Source organism: Emys orbicularis, chromosome 4 (genome assembly GCF_028017835.1).
Source record: "Emys orbicularis isolate rEmyOrb1 chromosome 4, rEmyOrb1.hap1, whole genome shotgun sequence".
Taxonomy (NCBI): Eukaryota; Metazoa; Chordata; order Testudines; family Emydidae; genus Emys; species Emys orbicularis.
The window spans coordinates 75,161,945-75,187,462 of record NC_088686.1 but is presented as its reverse complement, the minus strand read 5'-3'; the positions used below and the strand labels follow the sequence as shown (position 1 = coordinate 75,187,462).

Here is a 25,518-nt window from a genome sequence, read left to right as displayed (position 1 = left end):
AGATTGGGACTTTTCGGCTTGGAAAAAAGAGAACTAAGGGGGGATATGATAGAGGTCTATAAAATCATGACTGGTGTGGAGAAAGTAAATAAGGAAGTGTTATTTACTTCTCATAACACAAAATCTAGGGGGTCACCAAATGAAATTAATAGGGAGCAGGTTTAAAACAAACAGAAGGAAGTATTTCTTCTCACAATGCACAGTCAACCTGTGGAACTCTTTGCCAGAGGATGTTGTGAAGGCCAACACTATAACAGGGTTCAAAAAAGAACTAGATCCGTTCATGGAGGATAGTTCCATCTGTGGCTATTAGCCAGGATGGGCAGGGATGGTGTCCCTAGCATCTGTTTGCCACTTGCTGATTACCTGTTCTGTTCATCCCCTCTGGGGCACCTGGCATTGGCCACTATTGGAAGACAGGATACTGGGCTAGATGGACCTTTGGTCTGACCCAGTAGGGCCATTCTTATGTTCTTACTATTCAATATTTTCATTAATGACTTTGATAAAGGAGTAGAGAGTATGCTTATAAAATCTGTAGATGACACCAAGCTGAGAAGGGTTGCAAGCACTCTGGATGACAGGTTTAAAACTCAAAATGTCCTTGACAAATTGGAGAATTGATCTGAATTCAACAAAATGAAATTCAATAAAGACAAGTGCAAATTACCTCACTTAGGATGGAAAAGTCAAATGCACAACTACAAAATGGGGAATAATTGTCTGGGATGGTGGTAATACTGCTGAAAAGGATCTGGGGGTTATAGTGGATGACAAACTGAATATGAGTCATCAGTGTGATGCACTGCAAAAAAGGTTAATATGATTCTGACTTATATTAACTGGAGTATTGTATATAAGACACAGGAGGTAATTGTTTCGCCCTATTCAGCACTGGTGAGGTTCCAACTGGAGTACTGTGTCCGATTCTGGGCAACACAATTTGGGAAAGATGTGGACAAATTGGAAAGAGTCCAGAGGAGAGCAATAACAATGATAAAAGGTTAGAAAACCTGTCCTGTGAGGAAAGGTTAAAATAACTGGGCATGTTTAGTCTTGGGAAAAGAAGACTGAGGGGGCACCTGATAACTTGTTAAGGGCTGTTATAAAGAGGGTGGTGATCAATTGTTCTCCATGTTCACTGAAGATTGTACAAAAAGTAATGGGCTTAATCTGCAGCAAGGGAGATTTAGGTTAGATATTAGGGAAAACTTTCTAACTATAAAGATAGTTAAGCTCTGGAATAGGCTTCCAAGCGAGGTTCTGGAATCCCCATCATTGGAAGTTTTAAAAAATAAATTGGACAAACACCTGTCACAGATGGTCTAGGTTTACTTGGTCCTGCCACAGCACAGGGGGCTGGATTTGATGACTTCTTGAGGTCCTTTCCAGACCTACATTTCTGTGATTCTCTTGAATCCTATGTGTTTCATGGGCATCACTGGCAGATACAGAGGCCCAGATCCTGCTGGTTGGTGGGTGACTCAAACCAAGGAAGTGTGAAGTAGATCTGGAATGTTGGTGGACGGTGGTGCATGTGCACATTCAGAGATGGACAGTTGGAAGAATGGATGTTGTGTGAAAGTGAGAGGGATAGGAATGAAAGAACTCTTATTTTTATATAGCACCTTCCGTTAGCAACTACTTCACTAGCTGCACACAAAGAACATCCTAAAAAGCAGCAAGCAGTGAAGCATGCTAAACAAAGCACATGGGGGAAATTTAGGCCAAGGATACCAGGATGTAAATCCCTACTGTAATGGAAAGTGCCATGGGATCATTAAAATTTGTATGAAGCAGGTCGAACCTCAGCTTTTAAGGTCTGGTTTGAAAGCCTTCCTCAAGGATAACTATTGACATTTCAACATCCCCAATGGTAATTTTCTGGTCTGGGAAGAGAGTTCCTTCTTGCAGCTTTCCGAACAGCCTGAAGTTCCGAAAGATGCGAGTGTCATGCACCTTTCCCGACCATCCCATGTTGATGTTGGCGAAATGGCCCTTGTGATCCACCAGTGCTTGCAACACCGTTGAGAAGTACCCCTTGCGGTTTATATACTTTTTGGCAAGGTGGTCCGGTGCCAAGATAGGGATATGTGTTCCGTCTATCGCCCCACCACAGTTAGGGAACCCGACTGTAGCAAAGCCATCCACTATGACCTGCACATTTCCCAGAGTTACTACCCTTCTTAGCAGAATGGTATTAATTGCCCTGACTACTTGGATCACAGCAGCCCCCACCATAGATTTGTCTACTCCGAATTGATTACCGACTGATCGGTAGCAGTCAGGCGTTGCAAGCTTCCACAGGGCTATCACCACTCACTACTCAACTGTCAGGGCAGGTCTCATCTTGGTATTCTTGCGCTTCAGGGCGGGGGAAAGCAACTCACAAAGTTCCATGAAAGTGGCTTTACGCATGCGAAAGTTTCGCAGCCACTGGGAATCATCCCATACCTGCAACACTATGCGGTCCCACCAGTCTGTGCTTGTTTGCCGGGCCCAAAATCGACGTTCCACTGTATCAGCGTGCCCCAATGCCACCATGATATCCCAATTGCCACATCCCATGCTTTCAGTAATGTCCGTGTCCATGTCCTCCTCACAATCTTCCTCGTGCTGGCGGCTCCTAGGTAGGCTCTGCACATACTGCAGGATAATGCGCGAGGTGTTTACAATGCTCTCAAAAGCAGTGTGCAGCTGAGCAGGCTCCATGCTTGCCATGCTATAGCATCTGCACAGATAACCCAGGAAAAAAGGTGCTAAATGATAGTTTGCCATTGCTTTCAAGGAGAGAGGGAGGAGACTGACAACATGTACCCAAAACTACCCGCGACAGTGTTTTTGCCCATCAGGCATTGGGAGCTTAACCCAGAATTCCAATGGGCAGCGGGGACTGTGGGAGAGCTATCCACAGTGCACCACTCCGTGAGTCAATGCTAACCATGGTATTGAGGATGCACTCTGCTGACCTAATGCACTTAGTGGGGACACGCACGATCAACTCTATAAAATCGGTTACTAAAGATCGACTTCTATAAAATCGACCTAATATCGCAGTGTAGACATGCCCTTAGTTTCAGTTCAGGATCTTCACCTCATTGTGTGGGGGGAGATTAAACTACTGAATACTATCTGTTTGCAGCCTGCAGTAGCAAGGACTATGGGGGGAGAGGGAGGACATTCATCTCCACATTTTCACTGCAGTAGATGGCCTGTGCTTTCTCTAGGAAGGCTCTCTGGAGCAACAAGAAGATATCCTAGAGAGCACATTCCTTTCCACTCTCAGAGTAGGAGGCAGTCTGTTCTGTCCAGGTTTTTATATTGCCTTCATCAGCTAGTATCTGAGGTTCTTCTGTGCTCAGGGTTTAATGCAAAGGAAAGTCCAGAGTATCTGCCTGTATTGTCCTCTGGAGCTTGAAGCAATGCTACACACTTCACTTTCATTAGCACAGACATTCACTGCAAAAACTAAATAAAGTTATATTAAAGAATGTACCTACTCTTCTGAAATGCAGAAGGAAAACTCATTTACTTCTCTGTATTGTTAGGGCAAAACTGTACTTACTGTAATATCATAAGAGTTGAAAGCAAGAGAGAGATTAAAGAATCTCAGCCAAAAAAACATTCCCTTAGAAGGGGGTAGTTTTGCCTGGATCCTTGTTTTGTTTTATTTTCTGTGTGAATGTATTCATGCTGCTGTGCCCTCAGGCTAATTCTGCAGTGTGTAATCATTTATAATCATTACCCGAGCTCATTGATATTGTAATGGGCTTCAAGTATTCTCTACACAGCTTACATGCTCCATAGCCTTTGCTCCTAGATAATTAATGATTCCTCCATCAGTTTTGTCATGTATCCTATCTCAGCTTCCTCCATTCAGTACCCCATCCAGTTCTACTTTCGATTCCTTTGGTTTGAGTGTAGTTTTCTTTCTTACTATTTTTTTACATCCGTATATAAAGGTGACCAGGGCCATAGTATCTGAATGCACTTTACATGGTTTATAGTAAGAGCAAATATAATTTTCTGAATATAGGGACAGATTCTGCAACATTTACTCGTGTGAGTTGTGCCATTGACTATTGATTTAGAGGCCCATACGAAGTACATAGACTACATTTCTCTCCCTTCCCTGCTCCAGCACTGAAATTGTTTAAAAGTGAGATGGAGAAACGTGGCCAATAGCCTAGGTGCCTGGTATTCCAGTGCCCATGGCTAGTGGGAAAGCTGTACAGATATATTTTTCAGTTCATTCTAAAAGTGGTCAGGTTCAGACTTAGTCACATAATTGGCCTCCATCTCCTGCAAGAGTGTTCACCTTTGGGTCAGATAACAAGTGTTCCAGATGAACAGAGGTGCACAAAAATGTATAGGCTATCTCTAATGTATCAAGGACCTGGGCCATTTAGGTCATAACCAGCATCTTGAATTTCACCCAGAAGGGAATTGGAAGACAGTGCAGAATGCAGCACATAGATGTAATCAGCTCTTGGTGGTCCTCCTTATCCAAAAGGTGAGGATCCTCATTCTGTAGTAGCCAAGACTTCTAAGTAGCTTTCATGATTGGGCTTGATAGACTTTGTTGCAGTGAATCAGTCTTAAAGTATCCAAAGCATGGATAACTATGGTAATGATTCAACCCTGAATGACTCTTCAGATGAAAGTCCTTGGGCAAGAGGAGCAGTCATCCAGCACCACCCTTTGGGACTGCACTGAGAGAAATGTGTGGAACCACACTAAAAGTGAATCACTGCACTTAATGCTGTTTACATGCCATACTCAGGTCTAAAACAGGTCTGGGTGGCGTCCAAGGAGTTTGAGGATATTGGATGCTGTTGGAGTTGGTCTGCCACAACCTTTTTATTGTCAATTCCTGGAAAAGGCAGGTTAGAGACTAGCTGTTAGTCATTGAACACTTTAGGTTGAGATTTTCAAAGCAATCTGCAAGATTTGAGTCATTAATTCAAATTAAAGCTGTATGGCTAATACTCAGATATTATGGTGAATGAAAAGAATACGCTTCTAGTCAACACCATATTTACAGCAGAAGTAGGGAGTGATTTTACCTCTGTATGCAGCATTGGTGAGACTGTAACTGGAATACTGTGTACAGTTCTGGTATCCACATTTTAAAAAGGATGTTGAAAAGTTGGAGAGGGTGCAGAAAAGAGCCACAAAAATGATTTGGTGACTGGAAAAGATGCCTCACAGTGACAGGCTTAAAGAGCGTAATCTCTTTAGTTTATCAAAAAGAAGATTAAGAGGTGAACTGATTACAGTGTATAAATACCTTCATGGGAGAAAATATTCAGTAATAATGAGCTCTTTAATCTAGTGGAGAAAGACAGAACAAGAATAAATGGCTGGAAGTCAGAGAAATTCAAATGAGAAATTAGGCACAAATTTTTAACAGTGAGGGTGATTAGCCATTGGAACAAACTACCGGGGGAAGTGGTGGATTCTCCATCACTTGATGTCTTCTGTTCAAGATTGGATGCATTCTAGAAGACATGCTTTAGCCAAACTCATGATATGCTTTAGTCAAACACAAGATATCTGCTGCAATATGGGGTAAACGGGTGAAATTTAATGGCCTGTGTTATACTAGAGGTCAGACTGGATAATCTAATGGTCCCTTCTAGCCTTAACTCTATAAATCTGTGCATGAAGTAGACTAAGATTATATTTCGGTAGTCTGTGATTTTTCAGAAATGATAAAATAGTAATAATAATTATTTTGTATTTTATTAGTGATAATGTCCACTATGTGTTAGGCACGTTCTAATAAGCACTTAAGGAGGATGTTCCTTACTCCGAGGAGCTCACAGGCTTAAGACAAACAAGCAGACAGAGGTCAGGGGAAGAGAAATAACAATAAGCAATTTAAAAATACAAGTTAACTTGAATCATTATAGGCAGAACAGCAGAAGTGAATAATTAAGAGGAACTTAAATATGGATAGCATAGGGGCCTTGCAGATGAGCCCAGAGAGGCCATACCATCGATAGGTACATAGAAGAAGGTATGGAGGTGACTGAATGAGACTTTGACAGATAAAATGTGTTTAAAACATTTGGTCCTATCATGCATTTTTCAGTGGCGGTGACATACTTCACTCCAGATCTTCACTGACGGTTGGACCGGCAAAACCATGTCACTGGAAAATTAGGCCACTTGGATAGTCTGAATGTATTGCTTATCCATTGGTGGAAAATGTTCATTTAACTTGAGGGGTCATTTCCAGCAGCCTCAGCATATGGGAGAAAGATGAAGAGCACCCTGTATACGGGAGCTGCCTTCAAAGAGAGATGTCCACATTCATATCCTGGCTTGAACTGATGTTTACCTAAGAATAAACAGGCGTCTGTTATTATTGGAGTATTCCTGGCAATTATTCTGAAACAAAGATTAAACAAACCCCAGAACACTGTAAACAAATAACATTCAAGTTCTGATGCAAAATCCTAGCAAAGCCAGAAAACTGCACCATGTCCATGACTAGTACTGTCAGGCAGCAGTCATGTTATTAGTGCCGCAGATAGTGATGCAACACCTAGGCACAACAGGGTGAGTCAGGATGATGTGACAGCTTGCAGGTTCCTGGCTTTCGTGAACTTTAACTCACACTCATCCTTAATGTTAGAAAGGAAGATATTGTTCTGTCTAATGTGCCCTTTAAAGACCCCTGAAGTGCGTGTTTGCTCTCTAGGCCAAAGGCAATATCCCAGACTAGAGGGTTAAGTTTTGAGGACTGGAGGAATTGTATCACACAGTTGCCCGTAATGACTGTTAGGCTCTTGCACTCAGCCCACTTGTTATTGTGCAGATCTTTGAATTACTTCTCAGGCCTGGTCTATACTCAGGTCCGGCTCCAGGGTTTTGGCCGCCCCAAGCAGCCAAAACCCCCCCCCCAAAAAAAAAAAAAAAGCCGCGATCGCGATCTAAAAAAAGCCGCGATCGCGATCTGCGGCAGCAATTCGGTGGGAGGTCCTTCACTCCCAGGCGGAGTGAGGGACCGTCCGCCGAATTGCCGCCGAATACCTGGACCTGCCACCCCTCTCCGGAGCGGCCGCCCCAAGCACCTGCTTGAGAAGCTGGTGCCTGGAGCCGGCCCTGTCTATACTACAAACTTAGGTCAATGGAAGATGCCTTATGTCGACCTAATAATGTATGCGTCTACTACCAGATCCTTTCTGCTGACCTAACTCGCCTGTAATGTTGACTTAATTACTCCACCTCTGCAAAAGGCGTAGCACTTAATTCAGTGTTGATGGGTTGACAGAGAGGCAGTGTAAATGCAGCGTTGTGTAAATCGACTGAATTAACTTCCAGGAGGTGTCCCACAATTCTCTGCTGTGACCACTCTGGAAATCATTTTCAACTCTGCTGCACAGCAGCCAAGTACACAGGAAACAGCCCCTCCCCTGTTAAAGCCCTGGGAACTTTTGGATTGCCATTTCCTGTTTGATCAGCATGGAGAGCTCGCCAGCCCAGCTGATCGTGGCAACTCAATGCCCCAAACGTGGTCCAGCCTGGAGTACACAGGAGGTGGTGGAACTTATTCGTCTGTGTGAAGAAGAGTCTGTGCAGGCACAGCTCTGATCCAGCTAAAGAAATGTAGACATCTACGAAAAGCTTGCGTGGTGCATGGGGGAGAAGGGCTACAGCAGGGATATGCAGCAGCGCTGCGTGAAAATCAAAGAACTTCGGTAGGCATACCAGAAGACCCAGAGTCTTCACTGACAATGGTTGCCTTGTGCTTTGCATGCCTTGCAGTGGAGAGCTTGGCCTTCAGCACATCCTCCACACAGGCAGAGAGGCTTTCGCAGATTAGAAGGTGGAAAAAAAGAATGTGTGATGACATGTTCAGCGAGATAATGAATGCCTCTGGGACAGCTGACATGGAGCAAATACCCTGGAGAATTTCATTGTCTGAAAAACTGGACATGGACATGGAGAGCAGGAGAGCATCTGAGGAGCATAAGCGTGCCACGCAGGATGAGATGCTGCGGATTATGAAGGACCAATCAGACATGTTGAGGCATCTGGTTGAGCTTCAAGAAAAGCAGCTTGAGGCTAGATTCCCTCTACAGTCCCTGCAGAACTGCCTGCAAGCATCGCCCTGTTCCCAATCTCCCTCACCCCAAATATTCCAGGAGGCGGGGGTTGTGGTTGGGGAGTTCAGTATCCCTTCCACTCAACACCCGGAGAGGGTACTAAGAACAAAAGGCGGCCATTCAGAAACCTGTGATGGGTAAGACTACTGTGCTTTCACAGACAAGCTGACTTGGTTTCTCCCCTCCTAATTTTATCACACTGTTTGTGCAAGGTTAAATTATTTTCCTGTTCTTTCAGTTTCTTTATGTTTGTGCAATAAAAGTCAATGTTTTGAGAATGAAATGCTCTTTATTTATTCCAATCATGAGGCCTTGGGGGTGGGGGAGGGGTAATCCAGGGAAACTAATGCAACGGAGGGGATGGTATAGAAAGGCATAATGCAGATAACCAGCACACTTTGCTGAGGCTCATTACTGAAATGGGTTTTCAAAACCTCCCAGAGACGCAGAGCTCCTTGCTGGGCTCTTATTACCCTGGTATCTGGCTGCTCAAAATTAGCTGACAACCTATCCGCCTCCACACCCCACCCCTGCAGAAACTTGTCTCCCTTTGCCTTACAGATATTATGGGGCACACAGCATCCAGCAATAACAATGGGAATATTGCTTTCGCTGAGTTCTAACCTACTCAGCAAACTGCGCCAGCGCCCCTTTAAACGTCCAAAGGCACATTCCACCATCATTTTGCACTTGCTCAGCCTATGATTGAACCGGTCCTTACTTCTGTCCAGGTGGCCAGTGTACGGCTTCATGAGCCATGGGAGCAAGGGGTAGGCTGGGTCTCCCCGGATCACTATTGGCATTTCAACATCATCAATGGTTATTTTGCGATCTGGAAAGAAAGTCCCTGCTTGCAGCTCTCTGAACAGACCTGTGTTCCTATAGACACTCACATCATGCAACTTTTCCTGACCATCCCATGTTGATGTCGGTGAAACGCCCCCTGCAATCCAGCAGTACTTACAATACCATTGAAAAGTATCCCTGATGGTTTATTTAGTCTTTGGGTAGGTGGTCTGGTGCCAAGATAGAGATATACGTGCCATCTATTCTCCCCTCCCTCCCCCCCCCGATAGGGAACCCCATTGTGGCAAAACCATACACTATGTCCTGCATATTGCCCAGAGTCACTACCCTTCTTAGCAGAAGTCAATTAATGGCCCTGCACACTTGGATCACAACAGCTCCACGGGTGGATTTACCAACTCCGAATTGATTCCTCACTGACCAGTAGCAGTCTGGCATTGCAAGCTTCCACAGAGCGATCGCCACTCACTTCTCCACTCTCAGAGCAGGTCTCATTTTAGTGTTGCTGTGCTTCAGGGCTGGGGAAAGCTCTGCATAAAGTTTCTGGAAAGTGACCTTCTGCATTCGAAAGTTCTGCAGCTACTGCTTGTCATCCCATAGCTGCACAATGATGCAGTCCCACTAGTCAGTGCTTGTTTCCTGGGACCAGAAACAGTGCTCCACCGTGTTCAGCTGCTGCGCAACTGCCAGCTGCAACTGGGAATTGTTTTGTTCTGTGGCTTGCAAAGAGGGCTGCTTGCATGACATCGCAATGTTCTGCACAGAGACTCCTGTCTCGGCTCTGGAAATACTGCAGGATAGTGTTGGACTGCTAATGTCTTTCCATCAACCATAACTCAAATGTAGCCAGAGTTGGGGATCTCTTCGACTCTCCCTTTTCCAGTTTTCCTTTTCATTTCCCTAGACCAGTGGTTCCCATACTTCAACAACCTATGAACCTCTTTCACTAAAATGTCAAGTCTCGCGAACCCCCTCCTAAAAATGAATATTTCCAGGGATTTTCTCCTTTATCTGAGTATAAATTATAAAAGCAGTGATCTGGGAAATATAAAATTTGTTTTTATGATATGCATATTACACACTATTTATTATTTATTATTATTTATCATTACAGTATTTTTATTACATTATGAAAATGGCGACACTCTTCCAATATCTCACTTTCGTAGCTTGTATCACTTTGAATAAGCCTGTTATAAGACAAGGCTCCTATGTTTCATCAAGGAGTATCAGATGTGAAACATCATGAAGGTATTTAAGAAGCCAACTCAACGAGTTCCTCCTACACAAGCATTCAGGTCTTGAGCAGTCCAGGCAAACAATGCACATTACAACTAAGCTTAAACTTGTTCTTCATAATAATTAAAAAAAAACAATACTAGCTGCCTATTTAATTTTAAAACACCAAAAAATATCCACCTCCCTTTCCATTTCTTAAAAGGAGTCTTGAAGTTTAAATCTCCTCAGTGTGACAGATATGCTTGCTTTGATCTGCTTAGCTCGTGGAAGTCCAGTGGCTCCGTGCTGCTGGCCCTGTGCTGCCCAGGGTCCCTAGGGACAGCTCTGTCCGCCATTATGGAATTTTTTCCCGAGAACCCCCTGTAACATTTCGCGAACCCCCAGGGATTCACGAACCCCAGTTTGGGAACCACTGCCCTAGACTCTTAGGTTTTTCCAGCCATTGTGGGAGTTATGCGTGAGCATCAAGTTCATAGTGGACCCTTGTGTTTATATGCGCTGACACACACACACGTACACACTTTCAGGCAGAACTGTGGATGTTTATTCTTCATTTTTTAGTTTGTCTTTGTGTAACCTTCAGTCTCAATGGTGGGAATAAGTATGTGAGCTGCTGTTACTGTTTTTGTTTGTTTGGAAAAGGAGGAAGATCAATTTTTAAAGTAAGACAAATGCACATTCTGGCCCTGGTTTCTATTTATTTTATAATTGTTCTTGTCAGTGGAAAAAGCAGATTAGTCAAGGAAGGAACACTTGTATGATTTTATTTTCTTCAGAGTTCTTATTTGAAAAAAACCCCACATCTAACAGAAACAGTTCTATCATCTAATAGCTCATAAAATGTTTCAACACAACGCTTTATAAATAATAAAGCGTGGAGGGGGGATTAATATTAACCTTTTTTCAAATTAAAGCTTTTTTAAAAACACAAATATGTTTTGCTTTTTAAGTTTAAGGCATGGAATCTCCTAGAATTTTTGGTTTTCAGATTGTTGTTTATGTGTAAATTTACAGAAGGCTGGGGAGGCCATGCTGCAGCCTTCCTGTGAACCAGATGTGTCCAAAGAGTAGCCCACAGGCCAAATGTGTCACGTGGAGTAGCCAATGTTACCATCTCTCATTAATTTATCATGATATTGATGCTTTTCTTGAAGCCCCAGGTTCTGGAGGCAGCTGAGTACAAGACTATCTCATCTTTCATTAAAAAACAAAGTTTCTAGCATTCATGGTTGTGAAAAAAAGCTGAAAACATGACTTAAGTGCGCCCTAAAGTTTCAGAAGGCAAAGGAAAACCCCCAAAAGTATTATTTTAATATCTCATTATCTTTAAGCCAATCTCATGATTTTTTGGAGCTTGATGCGTGACTTTTGAGTGTTTGGGGTTAACAACGCTGATTATACTACAGAAAGTTGGCCTGCAGAAACTCTCCCAGCGTGCAAAGCTTCTCAATCCATGCTTTCATCTCCTCCCCCACCCCCTTGGGTATGCACAGGTTTACACGAGGCCAGAGACCCACAATATTTCCATTGTGGGATCACTGGCCCCCTTGCTCTCCCTGGTTCTGCAGCCCTGGAATGTTATTGTGTTCTATTGTAACTAAATATGGTTAGCACACAAAGTTCAGTATCTCTTGTTCTCTCCCTGGGTATCTGGGATTTCAGAGGCCATATCAGTTTGGGGGATATGGTAGACTGCATATGTCTGAAGACCATGATGTAGTTTGTTTGTTACTGGAATATCAGATACAGTACTTTGTGGTACCAACCAAAGTGGCCCTTGGGGATTCCAGTTTTCATTCATTCTGACTATTACCTTCCTTCCTTCCTTCCATCTTCTTTGTCTTTCCTCATAGCACAGCAATGAAGACTATTTACTCAGCTGTGGCCTGGATTTGAGCCTTTGTACCCTGGAGACAGGAAGGAGCAATGTGGTCATGGACCAAAACTGCCCTTGTTTATTCTGAATGGCTCTTGGCAGACAGGATGGGTGCATGGGCAAGTGTCATTTTTCCGCATGGTACTCAGTGATCCCATTACAGTGAATAGGAAAACAGTCATCACAGCAAACTGCAGACACCTCTTAAGGCCTGTGGTGATTCCTTTCCTGTGTAGTGGATATCCATCTAAGTCAGTGAAATTGATATGCTCTGTTAGTCAGTCCCCTGAGATGTACCAATGCTGAGCTGCATTGCATTCCAAAAGGGTCTGCTCAGACTGATCCCCACTTTGATCACTGGGTTTGCAGTGCTCCTTCTCCTGGCATCACAGGGAATTCAGTCTTTTTGCTTCTCAGACACCTGAGTTTCTCTGCACTCTTCATTGCATGCAGCCCTGACCTAGATGGGCCACTTGCTCCTAGACTGAAACAATAATTTCTTCTCATTGGGAATAGGCGTCTCTAAGAATGGCGCTGATCTCTTCTAGTTCAGTTTCTTTGCCAGCATGTTCCCAGAGTTCTTCTGAGCAAAGATTCACAATTGCTATACATTGTTCTTGATGGTTTCCTGATGCAGAAATGATGAAACTGCTGTCACTCAGCATTAGGCTTTAGGGAGAAAAAGGTGCAGAAATTATGAACATATTAAAAATCTGGAGAAGGTTCACTCCTGCAAGTTAGAGGGTTCACTTGAGGCATACGTAGTGCTCAGTCAGCTCCTCAGGCCGCCTCGTCTGGGGATCATTGGTGCTGTAGACAATTCCAGCTTCCTCTGCTGTGCAGGAAACCTGCTGCTGCTATAATTCCTTGAATTTTTGAGAAAAAAATTGTTAAAAAATACAGAATTTACAAAATGGGGATGTTTTGCTCTGACTCCCCAGTGAAGATTTTTGGCCTGCATGGGAAGAAGTATCCTATCCAAGGTTGACAGGCGATCCTCTCTATGTATATGTACATGTCTGCTGTGAACAGATCTTAAATACTGTGTGCCTCTCCTGGCACCTCAGTACCAAAAACTGAACAGAGTTCAGAACAATTGGGGGGCCAGAAAGAGAGAGGCTTAGGAGGAGAGATTAAAAGAACTAATAGCTTGGCTAACCTAAGGTGTGTATAGATAGAAGACAGAGTTATAATAGTGGCCTACTAATATGTGAAAGGGAGGAACACCAGAGGGCAAAAGAAAATATGTAGAGTGATATAAGACAGTGTAAATGAGAGGAATTTGAAACTAAGCAAAGGAAATGCAGGTTGAATATTAGGTAAAGCTTCCAGATAGTGCAATCTGTTTAGATTGAGAAATAGTCTTTCCAGAGAAGTGGTGGGAACTCCTTTGCTAGAGTCATTTAAAACTAGACTGGACCAAGCCCAGAAGAATAGTCTCTAGAAACCATTCCTGGCCTGGTCACTGAGGAAGGAGAATGAACTAGATCTTCTTCTTCGAGTGCTTGCTCATGTCGATTCCATTCTAGGTGTGCGCGGTCATCGGAGACTTTTGCCATAGTGGTATCTTTAGGGTCGGCAGTGGCACCTTCTGGAGTGCCGTGCTCATGCCACGGTATATCAGGTGCCGCTGGCCCTACGCCCTCTCAATTCCTTCTTACCGCCTGTGGTGGTTAGTCGGAGTGCCTCTCTCCCTTGCCTTGCAAGTGGTTAGCAGTTTTCTGTCCTTGTGAAGAGCCATTCAGCCTTAGGGCTTTGTACATAGGGTTCTTGATAGTGACTTATAGTTAGAGTTAGAGTCCCCAGTGGGACTTTGCCCCAGGCGGGGCATGCCCCAGTCCCCCGGGTTCAAGCCCCGCACGGACTGTAATAGGCCTATGCCTGTTAGCGATCCCCACAGCAGTTGTCTCAAGTGCTTGGGCGAATTGCACGTCAAAGAGAAGTGCTGTATTTGTAAAAACTTTTGGCCAGGAACTCAGAAGGAGCGGGATATCCAACTCGGAGCCCTTCTAATGGAGTCAGCCCTTTGCCCGGCGTCCAAGCCCTCCCACCAAGAATCGGTGAGCACCTCAGCATTGGTGCATAGCACACCCCCAGCATCAGGCTCCGCCCAGCACCAATCAACGTCTCTGGTGCCTAGGCGTGGAAGCACAGCTCCTCGGCACCAGGCAAAAAGGCCCAAGGGTCTTTGGGCCAGGAACCTAGTTCGGCCCGCCCGGCCACACAGGAGTCATGAGTGCACGCCTCTCCTGTTGGGGATCTGAGCCCCTTGAAAGGTCCATCACTGACTCCTGTTGAAGGAAAAGGCCCAGGTAGGGACTGTCGAATTGTGGAGGTGAATGCGTGGAGAATTGGAAGTCCTGGAACAATCAAAGAACTATGACGTGATTGGAATAACAGAAACTTGGTGGGGCAGTTCACATGACTGGAGCACTGTCATGGATGGGTATAAACTGTTTAGGAAGGACAGGTATGGGACGAAAGGTGGAGGAGTTGCATTGTATGTAAAAGAGCGGTATGATTGCTCAGAGCTCCAGTTTGAAACTGGAGAAAAGCCTGTTGAGAGTCTTTGGGTTAAGTTTAGAGGTGAGAGCAGCAAGGATGATGTCATGGTGGGCGCATGCTATAGACCACCGGATCAGAAGGATGAGGTAGATGAGGCTTTCTTCGGACAACTAACTGAAGTTTCCGGATCACAGGCCCTGGTTCTACTGGGGGACTTCAATCACCCTGACATTTGCTGGGAGAGCAATACAGCAATGCACAGACAGTCCAGGAAGTTTTTGGAGAGTGTTGGGGACACCTTCCCGGTACAAGTGCTGGAGGAACCGACTAGGGGCCATGCTCCTCTTGACCTGCTGCTTACAAACAGTGAAGAATTGGTAGGGGAAGTAGAAGTGGGTGGCAACCTAGGCAGAAGTGACCATGAGATGGTTGAGTTCAGGATCCTGACAAAAGGAAGAAAGGAAAGTAGCCAAATACGGATCCTGAACTTCAGAAAAGCAGACTTTGACTCCCTTAGGGAACTGATGGGCAGGATCCCCTGGGAAGCTAATATGAGGGGGCAAGGAGTCCAGGAGAGCTGGCTGTATTTTAAAGAAGCCTTATTGAGCGTGCAGGAACAAACCATCCCAAAGTGCAGAAAGAATAGCAAATATGGCAGGCGACCACCTTGGCTTAACAGAGAAATCTTCGGTGAGCTTAAACACAAAAAGGAGGCTTACAAGAAGTGGAAACTTGGACAGATGACTAGGGAGGAGTATAAAAATATTGCTTGAGCATGCAGGAGTGTAATCAGGAAGACCAAGGCACAATTGGAGATGCAGCTAGCAAGGGATGTGAAGGGTAACAAGAAGGGTTTCTACAGGTATGTTAGCAACAAGAAGGAGGTCAGGGAAAGTGTGGGAACCTTACTGAATGGGGGAGGCAACATAGTGACAAATGATGTGGAAAAAGCTGAAGTACTCAATGCTTTTTTCACCTCGGTCTTCACAGACAAGGTCAGCTCCCAGACTGCTGCACTGGACAGCACAGTATGGGGAGGAGGTGAGCAGCCCTCAGTGGTGAAAGAACAGGTTAAGGACTATTTAGAAAAGCTGGACGTGCACAAGTTCATGGGTCCAGATATAATGCATTCAAGGGTGCTGAGGGAGTTGGCTGATGTGACTGGGGGAGGTCCCGGACTATTGGAAAAAGGCAAATATAGTGCCCATATTTAAAAAAGGGAAGAAAGAGAACCCGGGGAACTACAGACCGGTCAGCCTCACTTCAGTCCCCGGCAAAATCATGGAGCAGGTCCTCAAGGAATCCATTCTGAAGCACTTAGAGGAGAGGAAGGTGATCAGGAACAGTCAACATGGATTCACCAAAGACAAATCATGCCTGACCAACCTGATTACCTTCTATGATGAGATAACTGGCTCTGTGGATATGGGGAAAGTGTTGGACAGTGGTGATATATCTTTACTTAAGCAAGCTCCCATTGGCCGGGAACGGGGAACTGCGGCCAATGGGAGCTTTGGGGGAGGTACCTGGAGGAGCAGCAAGAGCAGCACATGGCACCATTTCCCCCTGCCCCCGGGACTCCGGCTGCTTCCTGGAGCGGAGCAGAGCGGAGCGGGGCCAGGGGCCAGGGCAGGCAGGCAGGGAGCCTGCCCTGGCCACGGTGCGCGGCGCTGCCACCCCGGAGCCGCTCTAGATAAGCGGCACCGGGCCGGAGCCCACAGCCCGCACCCCTCCTGCACCCCAACCCCCTGTCCGGAGCCCCCTGCCACATCCCCCACACCCCCCTGCACCCCAACCCCCTGCCCTGAGCCCCCTGCCACACCCTGCACCCCAACCCCCTGCTGCACCCCTCACCCCTTCTGCACCCCACACCCCAACTCCCTGCCCTGAGCCCCCTGCCATACCCCACACCCCTCCTGCACCCCCTGGGGGCAGGGAGGGGGCAGAGTTGGGGTGAGGACTTCGGGGAAGGGGTTGGAATGGGGGCAGGGAACAAACCCCCACCCCCAGTAAGGGGGAGCTAAGGGAAAAGGTTGGGATCTGATTTTGCTGAGAGTCCCCCAGCAATGTGTCTTTAGTCATTCTTGAATATAGGAAAATATCCATTTAGTTATCTGAGGCACTACAGTGAAACCACATCTGCCTCTTTGATGTCCAGTGAATCGGTAGAATTTTCCCTTTGTCTCTCTTGCTCTTGTGAGGCTGTCAGGCTTTCCGGAGTCTTTGATGAGGGAGCTTGGGGCCATCATCAGGGATAAGGGAGAGGCCATTTATTAGAAAATGCATCAGCTGAATATTTGGATCAGAAGTTTTGTGGGCTACAGAGGGCTAACAGCTAACTGTGCTAAAAGAGCCCAAGCCCTGTACTACAGGGCTCCTGCCTTTGCCCTTTGGATTCCCTTCCTGACTGCTGCTTGGCTCTAATTCTACCACTGGCTCTTTCTTCCATACTTCGCATACTTCTGTAAGTGGAAATACTGTAAAATTGCTGTTGTTCAGCTAGTTCTCTCCTTAACTTTAGTCCACAGCCTTTTGGACTGTGAACATACAATCATGTAGAGCTTTTTGACATCACTGTGTTTCTAGTCCCTTGGGATCCTATAAACCTCCTTGAGAGTCACCTCTCTCAATCTCCTTCTGCTGAACCACAGAGGCCATTTTTGACCAGTGTCTTTCAAAGCAGCTCCCTAAAACATGAATCGTTTGGTTGCCCTTCTTGTATATTTTGGATCTTTGCTCTGTGCGTCCTATAATACAGTGACCAGATTTGTACATGCTATTCCTAAAGAAGCTATCCAGCTGCATTATTGGATGCCAAAATAATAATGTCTGTGGGTTTATACTCCATAGCCCTCCATACTGCTGCCAGATGTTCTGTGGATGGTTTTCAGGCATGTTGTGGTGAATGTTGCCATGCCAGTGAATTTCAGCAAATTTAAGCAGCTTTGAAATGGTTCTCTTTTCCAGCTAGTTATACACAAGTTAAATGAACTTGAGTTGACACTTGAGCTTCCCCTGCTTTATTACCCCTTTTCTCCCTGAATTACTACCTGTTACCAGTTCTGTCTGCTGGATTCACTTCAGTAGCTCTCTCCTTTTGCCATGCCTCTTCCTGACTGCCTGCTTTGCTGGACTCTCCATCTAAAAGGCATCTCTACAAAAATAATGGCAGTTCCTTTGTCCTGAATACCAGCCTTATCAATCTTGACTCCTGAAGAGAATAAGAGCAGACATATTGCCTGGGCATGGAGGGAGGGAGGGGAAGGAACAATCTCAGAAAAGATTCTGATGCTCTCCTGTCTGTTTCTGCTGCAGATTTGCTGACAGCGAAGGAGTACCATTGTCTGCTGCAGCTGCTCTGCCCTGACTTCCCAATGGAACTTACTCAGAAGGCAGCAAGGTGGGTCTTCATCCATTTCTCTCTTGATAGGTAGATCAGCCCTACAATGGCTTTAGTCCCTGGTGCTGAAAGGGTTAAAATGTGAGTAAGGACATTTAGCGTATGTCTACACTGCGGATCGATGGACTACCAAGCCACTGCAGCTGGAGGTATAATTTCCAGCTCAACTAGAAGTACACGCGATAGCCTGTGCCACCGCAGCTACACTGCTACTTTTAGCGCACTTGCTGTATCTAAGCTAGTGTGTGTACATCTGCCCAAGATGGAAATTACACCTTCAGCTACAGTGTAGACCTACCCTTAGAGATAAGGTCAGAATCTTTTAGCGCAGAGAGGTACCAAGATTTGTGATTGAGAAGGGGAGCTTTCCTTAGCAAATAGAAGTGGTCTGTTGTTATGATATGCTAGGAATGAAATACCAGCGTGATGCTAATATATCAACATTGCAGTCTCTGACTTTGTCTACACTCAGAAAATAAGTTGTGTATAAAGCAGTGGTAGCTAACACATTTTAACTAACACGATTTTAAACATTATTGTAGATGGCATTTAACATTTTTTAAAACGTGTTTCTACCCCTTCTAAGGTTGATCACAATCAGCTACACATTATACTAAACCCTTTCTGCAATATTATTTAAAATCATGTTAGTTAGAAACATGTTAGCCAATCTGGTTTAAAACAATTTATTTTCAGACCCTAGACAAGGTTTAAAGGGGGCAGATGGCTCAGGACATTGGTAACATGATATGGAGCCCTTCACCTCTCAGTCACTGATTCCAATCCAGCCCATATTGTTGGTTTATTAACCATCTGATGGCAAAGATGGCCTTTCTAGGTGAAATGGGGTGGGGGTGTCAGTCCAGATCCCAGTGAGCATATCTACATGTTAACAATAAGGTCAAAGAAATAAATGGTCTCTTTGCTGGTTGTAACAGAGAGAGGTCAGGGAGGCTGAACTCTCTTCCCTGCCCTTCCAGGTCAGAGCATAGGCACACTGGCAGGACACTGGCTGTTGCCTGTGTTGTTTCTGGTCTGTGGATGAAGAGGTGTTCAATCTCTACATGTCAGTCTAGTGCCTTTCACCAGCATCATATTCCCATGAAAAATATATATACCTCTCCCCCCCAAAAAAGAGAGAGCGAGGAAGCAAGAGATGTGTATTCCCATCTGCCAATATTTCCATACTGCTGGGCTCCTTTGAATGCCTCCCTGGCTCCCAGGGTGCTGCTGTCACAATTGAAGTGCAGTTAATGCTGTGTTAGGTCCAGTTAAAACTAGAAGTAGAGCAGCACTGCTCCCTCTGGCTCATTGGTGAGGAATTCTGGTTTTCCTGGCTCCCCTGAATGCAAGTCCCTGGCCTCCAGCATTAGACCATGATGGAGCACTAACTGTAGAGCAAGGACATATCTGCTGCTGCTGCCTTTCATGGAGGTGCAAAAGCACTGTCCTATGCATGGGCCTGTATTCCACAGATTCCAGCTGAGCTGAGCAGGGATTTGGGACAGTGCATAAAAGTGAGATTTCAGTGTGTCTACACATGTTATGATGTTTGCGAAAAGGAATTTAATCCGCAAGGCTGTTGTAAACTAGAGGCCCCATTCAGGGGCAGGCTTCCCACAACTGCACTGTTCTGTGTATGTCTTAGAGACAGACAGGCTGGGGTTTGGGAACAGGTGTGCAAGAGAAATGAGATCTCTGTCTGAGGCACCCAGGCTCAGGTGGGGATGACCTCACTTCCTGCCTGACTAGAGAACTGCACACACACACATTAATATTATTTTGTTGTTACACGCTAATCTAGTTAAGTGAGTGTAATAAAACTTGTTTTAAGTCTAAAACTAACTTCCTCTTTCCTCCACATCTGCATCCCTTTTTCCTGTCTCTGTCTGAATTCCCCTCTAGTTATGTCGCTCTACCCACTCTCCCCTTTAGCTTCTATGGTTTAAAAAGACAAATTTCAGTGGGACAAGGTAGGTGAGGCAATATCTTTTATTGGACCAACTTCTGTTGCTGAGAAAGTAAAGCTTTCGAGCTTACATGGGGCTCTTCTTCAGGTCTGGGAAACTAATTCAGAATGTCATGGCTAAATAAGCTTGTCTCTCTCACCAACAGAAGTTGGTCTAATAAAAGATATTACCTCACCTACCTTCTCTCTAATATCCTGGAACCAACACTTTTACAACTACACTGCATACAAATTTCAGTGAGTTATTTCTCCTATCCCATTTGATTGATTCCTTGCAGGGTGTGGGTGTCACAGACAGACCTATGAGATTGCCCCCATTCAGTCTGAGCACCCAGACAGCTCTGTGATTGCTTTGCTTTGAGAAGAGGAGTGAATACAGAAGTGGTGGTGGCAGTAACAGCATTCATTGATAAAGCTGGGGACTGTGAAATCATAGGCACTGTTAGTAAGAGCACATCCTCATGGTAACCTCATAGCTGCATGGCTGAGATGATCTCACGGCACTGCACGCTCTGCTCTTCCAGGAGCTGTTGCTATGCACTGATAACAAACATTGGAAGGGAAAGAGGTCAGGACAGAAGAACAGAGGCAACAACAATACAGGTTTTATTGGCATCAAAACACAAGGAACACAGTTCCTCTGTTCGAGGTGCAGTGCAAATGCCTCTGGCACATCCAAGGAAGAACCAGACTAGTGGCTATATACCTTAGTCAGATGCCTTGGATGTGCTGGTGCTCAGCAGGGCATTAGCCACCTGCAAGTTAAAGGGTTTTGTCTTCAGAGGTGTTGTCTAGTTTGCAGAGTCTTTGACTTGGAGAAAGGTGTGAAGAAGAGGGATTTTCTTGTTTGAGATCATGAGCCAGGGACTGTATCTGAGCCCACACTTCCCCTCTCAAAAGAGAGGCATCAGATCCTATGCTTAATTTAAAAAAAAAAGTCTCTCCATTTTGGTTTTTGATATTTTAGGATGCTCTATTTATTTTAAGGTCTTAACAGCAGAAAGCAAACCTAACCCCATGAGACCCAAGCCCTCTCTGCCTTAGGCAAACTTGGTATGTCTACACTGCAATTTAAGCCCAGGGTTATCAGAACTCAAGTTAGCAAACCTTGAGTTTGTTAACTTAGGACTTGAGGATCTACATTCATTTGAATCCCAGGTTAGGAATTGTTGAACCCTGGGTCCCAACCTGGGGCTCCAGCATCTACACTGCATTATGTGGGCCTGAGTCCAACCACCCATATCTTAGACTTCTTAGCACCCTTCCAAAATGTGGCTGCTCTAGACCTTTTTTTGTGGTGCAGTATGGGAAAACTTGACTGTCCAGAGGACAAAGAAAGTTGATTGTGGTATACTTTAGGCGGACTCCCAGGACATGAGTCCAGTGGGGCTACATTTACACTGCAAAGCAACAGGGCTTGAACCCTGGGTCCCAGTTTGACTCAGGCTGAGACTCTCTGCCCCCAGGGGGTCCTGGAATGTTGGGTCCAAACCCTGAGTTAACGCAGTTTTGTGTAGCTGGAAGGGGGGTGTTAGGCTTGAGCCTGAGTTCGGACCCTGGGCTTACTCTACAGTGTAGACCAACCCACTGTGCCTGTTAGTCTTTAATAGCTGCAAAGATAAGTGCACAGTCAAAACTGAGAGGAATCCTCCTTCCCACCAGTCTGGGCTAGAGCCCTTCCTGGGCCTCACTGACTGGACTGGGCTTCTGGGATCCTAGCCACAATCAGCAGGTCAGAGAGTTCCTTCATTGGCAGAGTAACAAGGCCCTCCTACCCAACAAACCCACTTGAACCTTGATAGCCTGGTACACCCATCACAAGGTCCCTCAGTTGGAGGCACTTTTCTTCATCCCTTTCCAAAGAGTTTGTTCCCTTGATCTTCATTATTGTGGTTATTATTATTCACTGAGGGCCAGATCCACAAAGATATTTAGGCTCCTAACATCCATGGAAATCAATGGGAATTAGGCACCTAAAATCTGAGGATCTAGACCTGAGTTCTCTAAAGTGTGCAAAGTACCACCCACACATGTAAAAAGCCCTGAGGAGTTTACAGTCCAGTTTAGACAACAGGAAGGAGCGAATGAAGAATCCCCCTCCAAAAAAATAACCCCCAACAGAGCTCCCGGGAGTCCCTTTTTCAGTCTGTCAGACTTGGCCCTAAATTCAGGGCATGCTGCCTGGGTTGCAGACCCTTTGTGGCTGGGATTCTCCTCTCATCAAGCACTTTAGGAGAGATGTGCGGACATGTTGCTTATGGTGCTTTCCTAGCTTCCCAGCTGTGCAGTCAGCTGGTTGTTTGGGGACATAGCAGAGCTGCAGGCCAGTAAAGTGATTGTATTGGATTTACACATTTCTCAATCTCTCTGGATTGCAGACACTATGGACAACTGGAGTCAGTAACCCAGCACCAGAGTGCACCTGCTTCCAGTCAGACACTTCCCTCTTCAGATTCAGGCAGCAGAATTTTATATCCTGGCTTTGTGTCCTTATTTAACAGCTACAAACATCTCAGCAAATTCCCAAACTAATACCAACTCCCTGCTGCTCTTCTGTAAGTCGGGGAGAGAGTCTGGCTGCTGCATGGGCTCAGGCACTGACACTGCAGCTTTAGATTTCACAAGTGAAATGAGTTGGATGTCATAGAGGTGATGTGGTATCCCCTCTCCACAGAAAATATGCATAGCATACTCCTACCATTGCCCACCTTGTGCAGGAAGGAGAACTGTATTGGCAAAAGCGATGGTGTCGGGGTGTTGAGGTTGTCTGGCGAGAAGATCAGGATGTGAAGGGAGGGAGTCCCACTTCTAAGTGATGTGGCCTGTAGCATTTCCAGTGCTTGAAGAGTGGTTTGAAATGCCAGTGGCTGAGCTGCATTGCCTGGGAGATGAAGATGCTCTGCCTGCCAGCTTCAAAGTCATCTCCTTGATGTGGCCACTGACAATCTCGGGAACATGCTTATTAGTGAGAATTAAGAACTGAAGCTACTGCTGCTCTAGACAGGAGGAGGTTTCTGGGACATAATAAATAAATCAGAAGCACTTTGACATCTTCAAAGGGTTTTGTTTTAAACAGTGACTTTTCTCCTGGGGACCCTCTTAGCCCCAGTGTTTCTTCTTTGAGGTAATTAATTCAAGCTGCTCTGCATGCTTGTTATGCCACAGTGAATTGAGCGGGTCCAAGTGGCAGGGAGGAAAGCCTCTTGCACAGACGGGTCCTATAGCTCTTTTAACTCAGCCTCCCACACAGCTTCCTAGAGCCTCTTCCCCGAGCCCCTTAGCACACACTGAAGGCTCACAGGCCTACCTGGGTACCGGAGCTTAGGTTTCCCTCCTCTTCCTTTGCTGGGTTCCTCTCCCTTTGTCAGACCCCAGCTTCTACCTTCCCACCTTCAGAGTCTGGCCTCTTCCTCCTCCCATAGCAGCAGTGGTCAGAGTATTGTTCCTGGGGTTTCACCTCTGAGCCCCTGATGGCCTTTGTTCTTGCGTGGCTCTGGAATCCAGAGGTTCCCCCAGAACAGAGGTGTCCCTAAAAGGAGTTGACTTTGCTGCCATTTCAGCCCCATCCTTACAGCCTCCATGGCCTTGGTTGATATTACTTGTATTTATGATGTATGGTGCAACATGTGGTGTATATAGCTCCATAGCTGTGCCTGGTGCTTTGCTCTGCCCAAAGAGGTGGTCAGTCTCCAAGAGACCTGTCATGACGACATTCAGGGAGAAACAACCTCATGCATGAGGGAGGGAGGGTAGGAGGTTTTCAGACACAGTGCAGTTAGGCGGCTCCTTGTGCCAGGTGCACATCATGTTACACCGCTACCTCGATATAACGCGACCCGATATAACATGAATTCGGATATAACGCAGTAAAGCAGCACTCCGGGGGGGGGGGGGGGGGGGGGGCTGCGCACTGCGGTGGATCAAAGCAAGTTCAATATAACGCGGTTTCACCTATAACGCGGTAAGATTTTTTGGCTCCCGAGGACAGCGTTATATCGAGGTAGAGGTGTATTTCCATTTTTATAGAAATGGGATTTGCTTGACCTGGGAGTGGGAGTCACTCATCGTTGTCATCTTCACCATGAAATGGAAAATGGCCTAATTTGGAGCACTCTTTTACACATACAGGGCCTGATTCTCCTTTGACTTACACCAATTTTACACCAGTGTAACATCATTGTCCTTAGTTCAGTTACTCCTGATTTACATTAGTTTCAGATCAAAACCAGGCCTGCAATTTTTGTAAACCTGTGTGATTGCCAATATGCGTTCCACCATGTCCATCATACTGTTATGCAATTTGAATCAATTGCTGTTTGGTATTTGTTCTGCTTTGTGAGACAAAGTCCCTGTTCACAATCATTGAGGCTGAGCTACTAGCAGTAATAGACAGGAGCCTTCCCCTGAGTCTGAGTTACCAAGCTTTCCTAATCTGACACCCCGGGTCACCCGCACAGATCTGGGAGTTCCCAACTCTCCTTGATGGGCTTCTTCCCACTGGGTTTGGGAAGTTCCCCTTGAGTGACCACCCTCTTCCAAGGTCTGAACTTTCTGACCTACTGTAAGGAAAAGGAGCTGGTTGCAGAGTGTTGTCTCCTTGTGTTTGCTGAGTTCTCTCTCTCCTCCTCTTGCTCCCAGGATTGTGCTCATGGATGATGCCATGGACTGCTTGATGTCTTTTTCTGATTTCCTCTTTGCCTTCCAGATACAATTTTACTACTCAGGTGAGTCCAGTCTGCTGGGAGGCTGGTGCCTCCACCATCTGCCCTAGCCTGTCTCTTTCTTTTGCAGCTTCTCAGCCCCCAAGTGTCTCTTGCACTCTTTCAAAACTAATAAAAGGAAATACTTTTCACACAAAACACACACGCAGCCCAGGGAACTCATTGACACAGAATATCACTGAAGTCAGGAGCTTGGCAGGATTCAAAAGGAAATTATACATTAATATGGAGAGTTATAATGGTAAATATGTATATATTTAAAAGAGCCTTATGAGGGATATAAACTGTTAAGCCTTGGGCCATATGTCAACCTCTAACTATTCGGGCTTAGGGGGCAGATTTTCGTATAACTGTCTACTGCAGGGTTTCTTTTTCTGAAGTAGCTGGTACTGGCCCCTGCTGGAGACAGGATACTGAACTAGATAGCCTGCTAGTCTAATGCAGTATGGCAATTCCTATATTCCAAGCTGTGCAGTTAGATTCAGCCCCTGTCCATAGTACAAACATCTGTATTTCTCTGCATACTTACTGATGAAGTCTTTCCTGCTGTGAATTCCCTCTGTGAAGCCCAGCATTATCCATGACCATGTCATCAAGGTGAAGCAGCTCAGGGTACTAGTTTGTGAGAGGTGGACTGAAATAAGTTTGGAGTGCCCCGAGTCAAGGATGGGAAAAGTCTGAGAAATGGCATGTGGTTGGAAAAACTTTCTTTGATACAGCAGATATTTCCACAGTGAGCTACAGAACCTCAACACAACCTCAGAAGTCACCCCACTGCCCCCCCCCCCTCACATGGTCTCAGTCTCATTCACACATGCATTTCATACACACACCCAAAACACACCACCCCATTTTTGTTCGCACATGCACACCGTGCACGCACA

The 25,518-nt window shown here is 45.6% G+C and overlaps 1 protein-coding gene across 1 annotated transcript in view; it reads left to right on the top strand.

Annotated features, from left to right (window-relative positions):
- The window catches only part of CSTPP1 (centriolar satellite-associated tubulin polyglutamylase complex regulator 1), a 142,715-nt gene that overhangs the window by 108,980 nt on the left and 8,217 nt on the right, over window positions 1-25,518 (top strand). Inside the window, exons 4-5 of the mRNA XM_065402688.1 lie at window positions 17,860-17,944; window positions 24,552-24,637. Coding sequence (XP_065258760.1) covers window positions 17,860-17,944; window positions 24,552-24,637 — 171 coding nt within the window. The remainder of the gene's footprint in view (window positions 1-17,859; window positions 17,945-24,551; window positions 24,638-25,518) is intronic.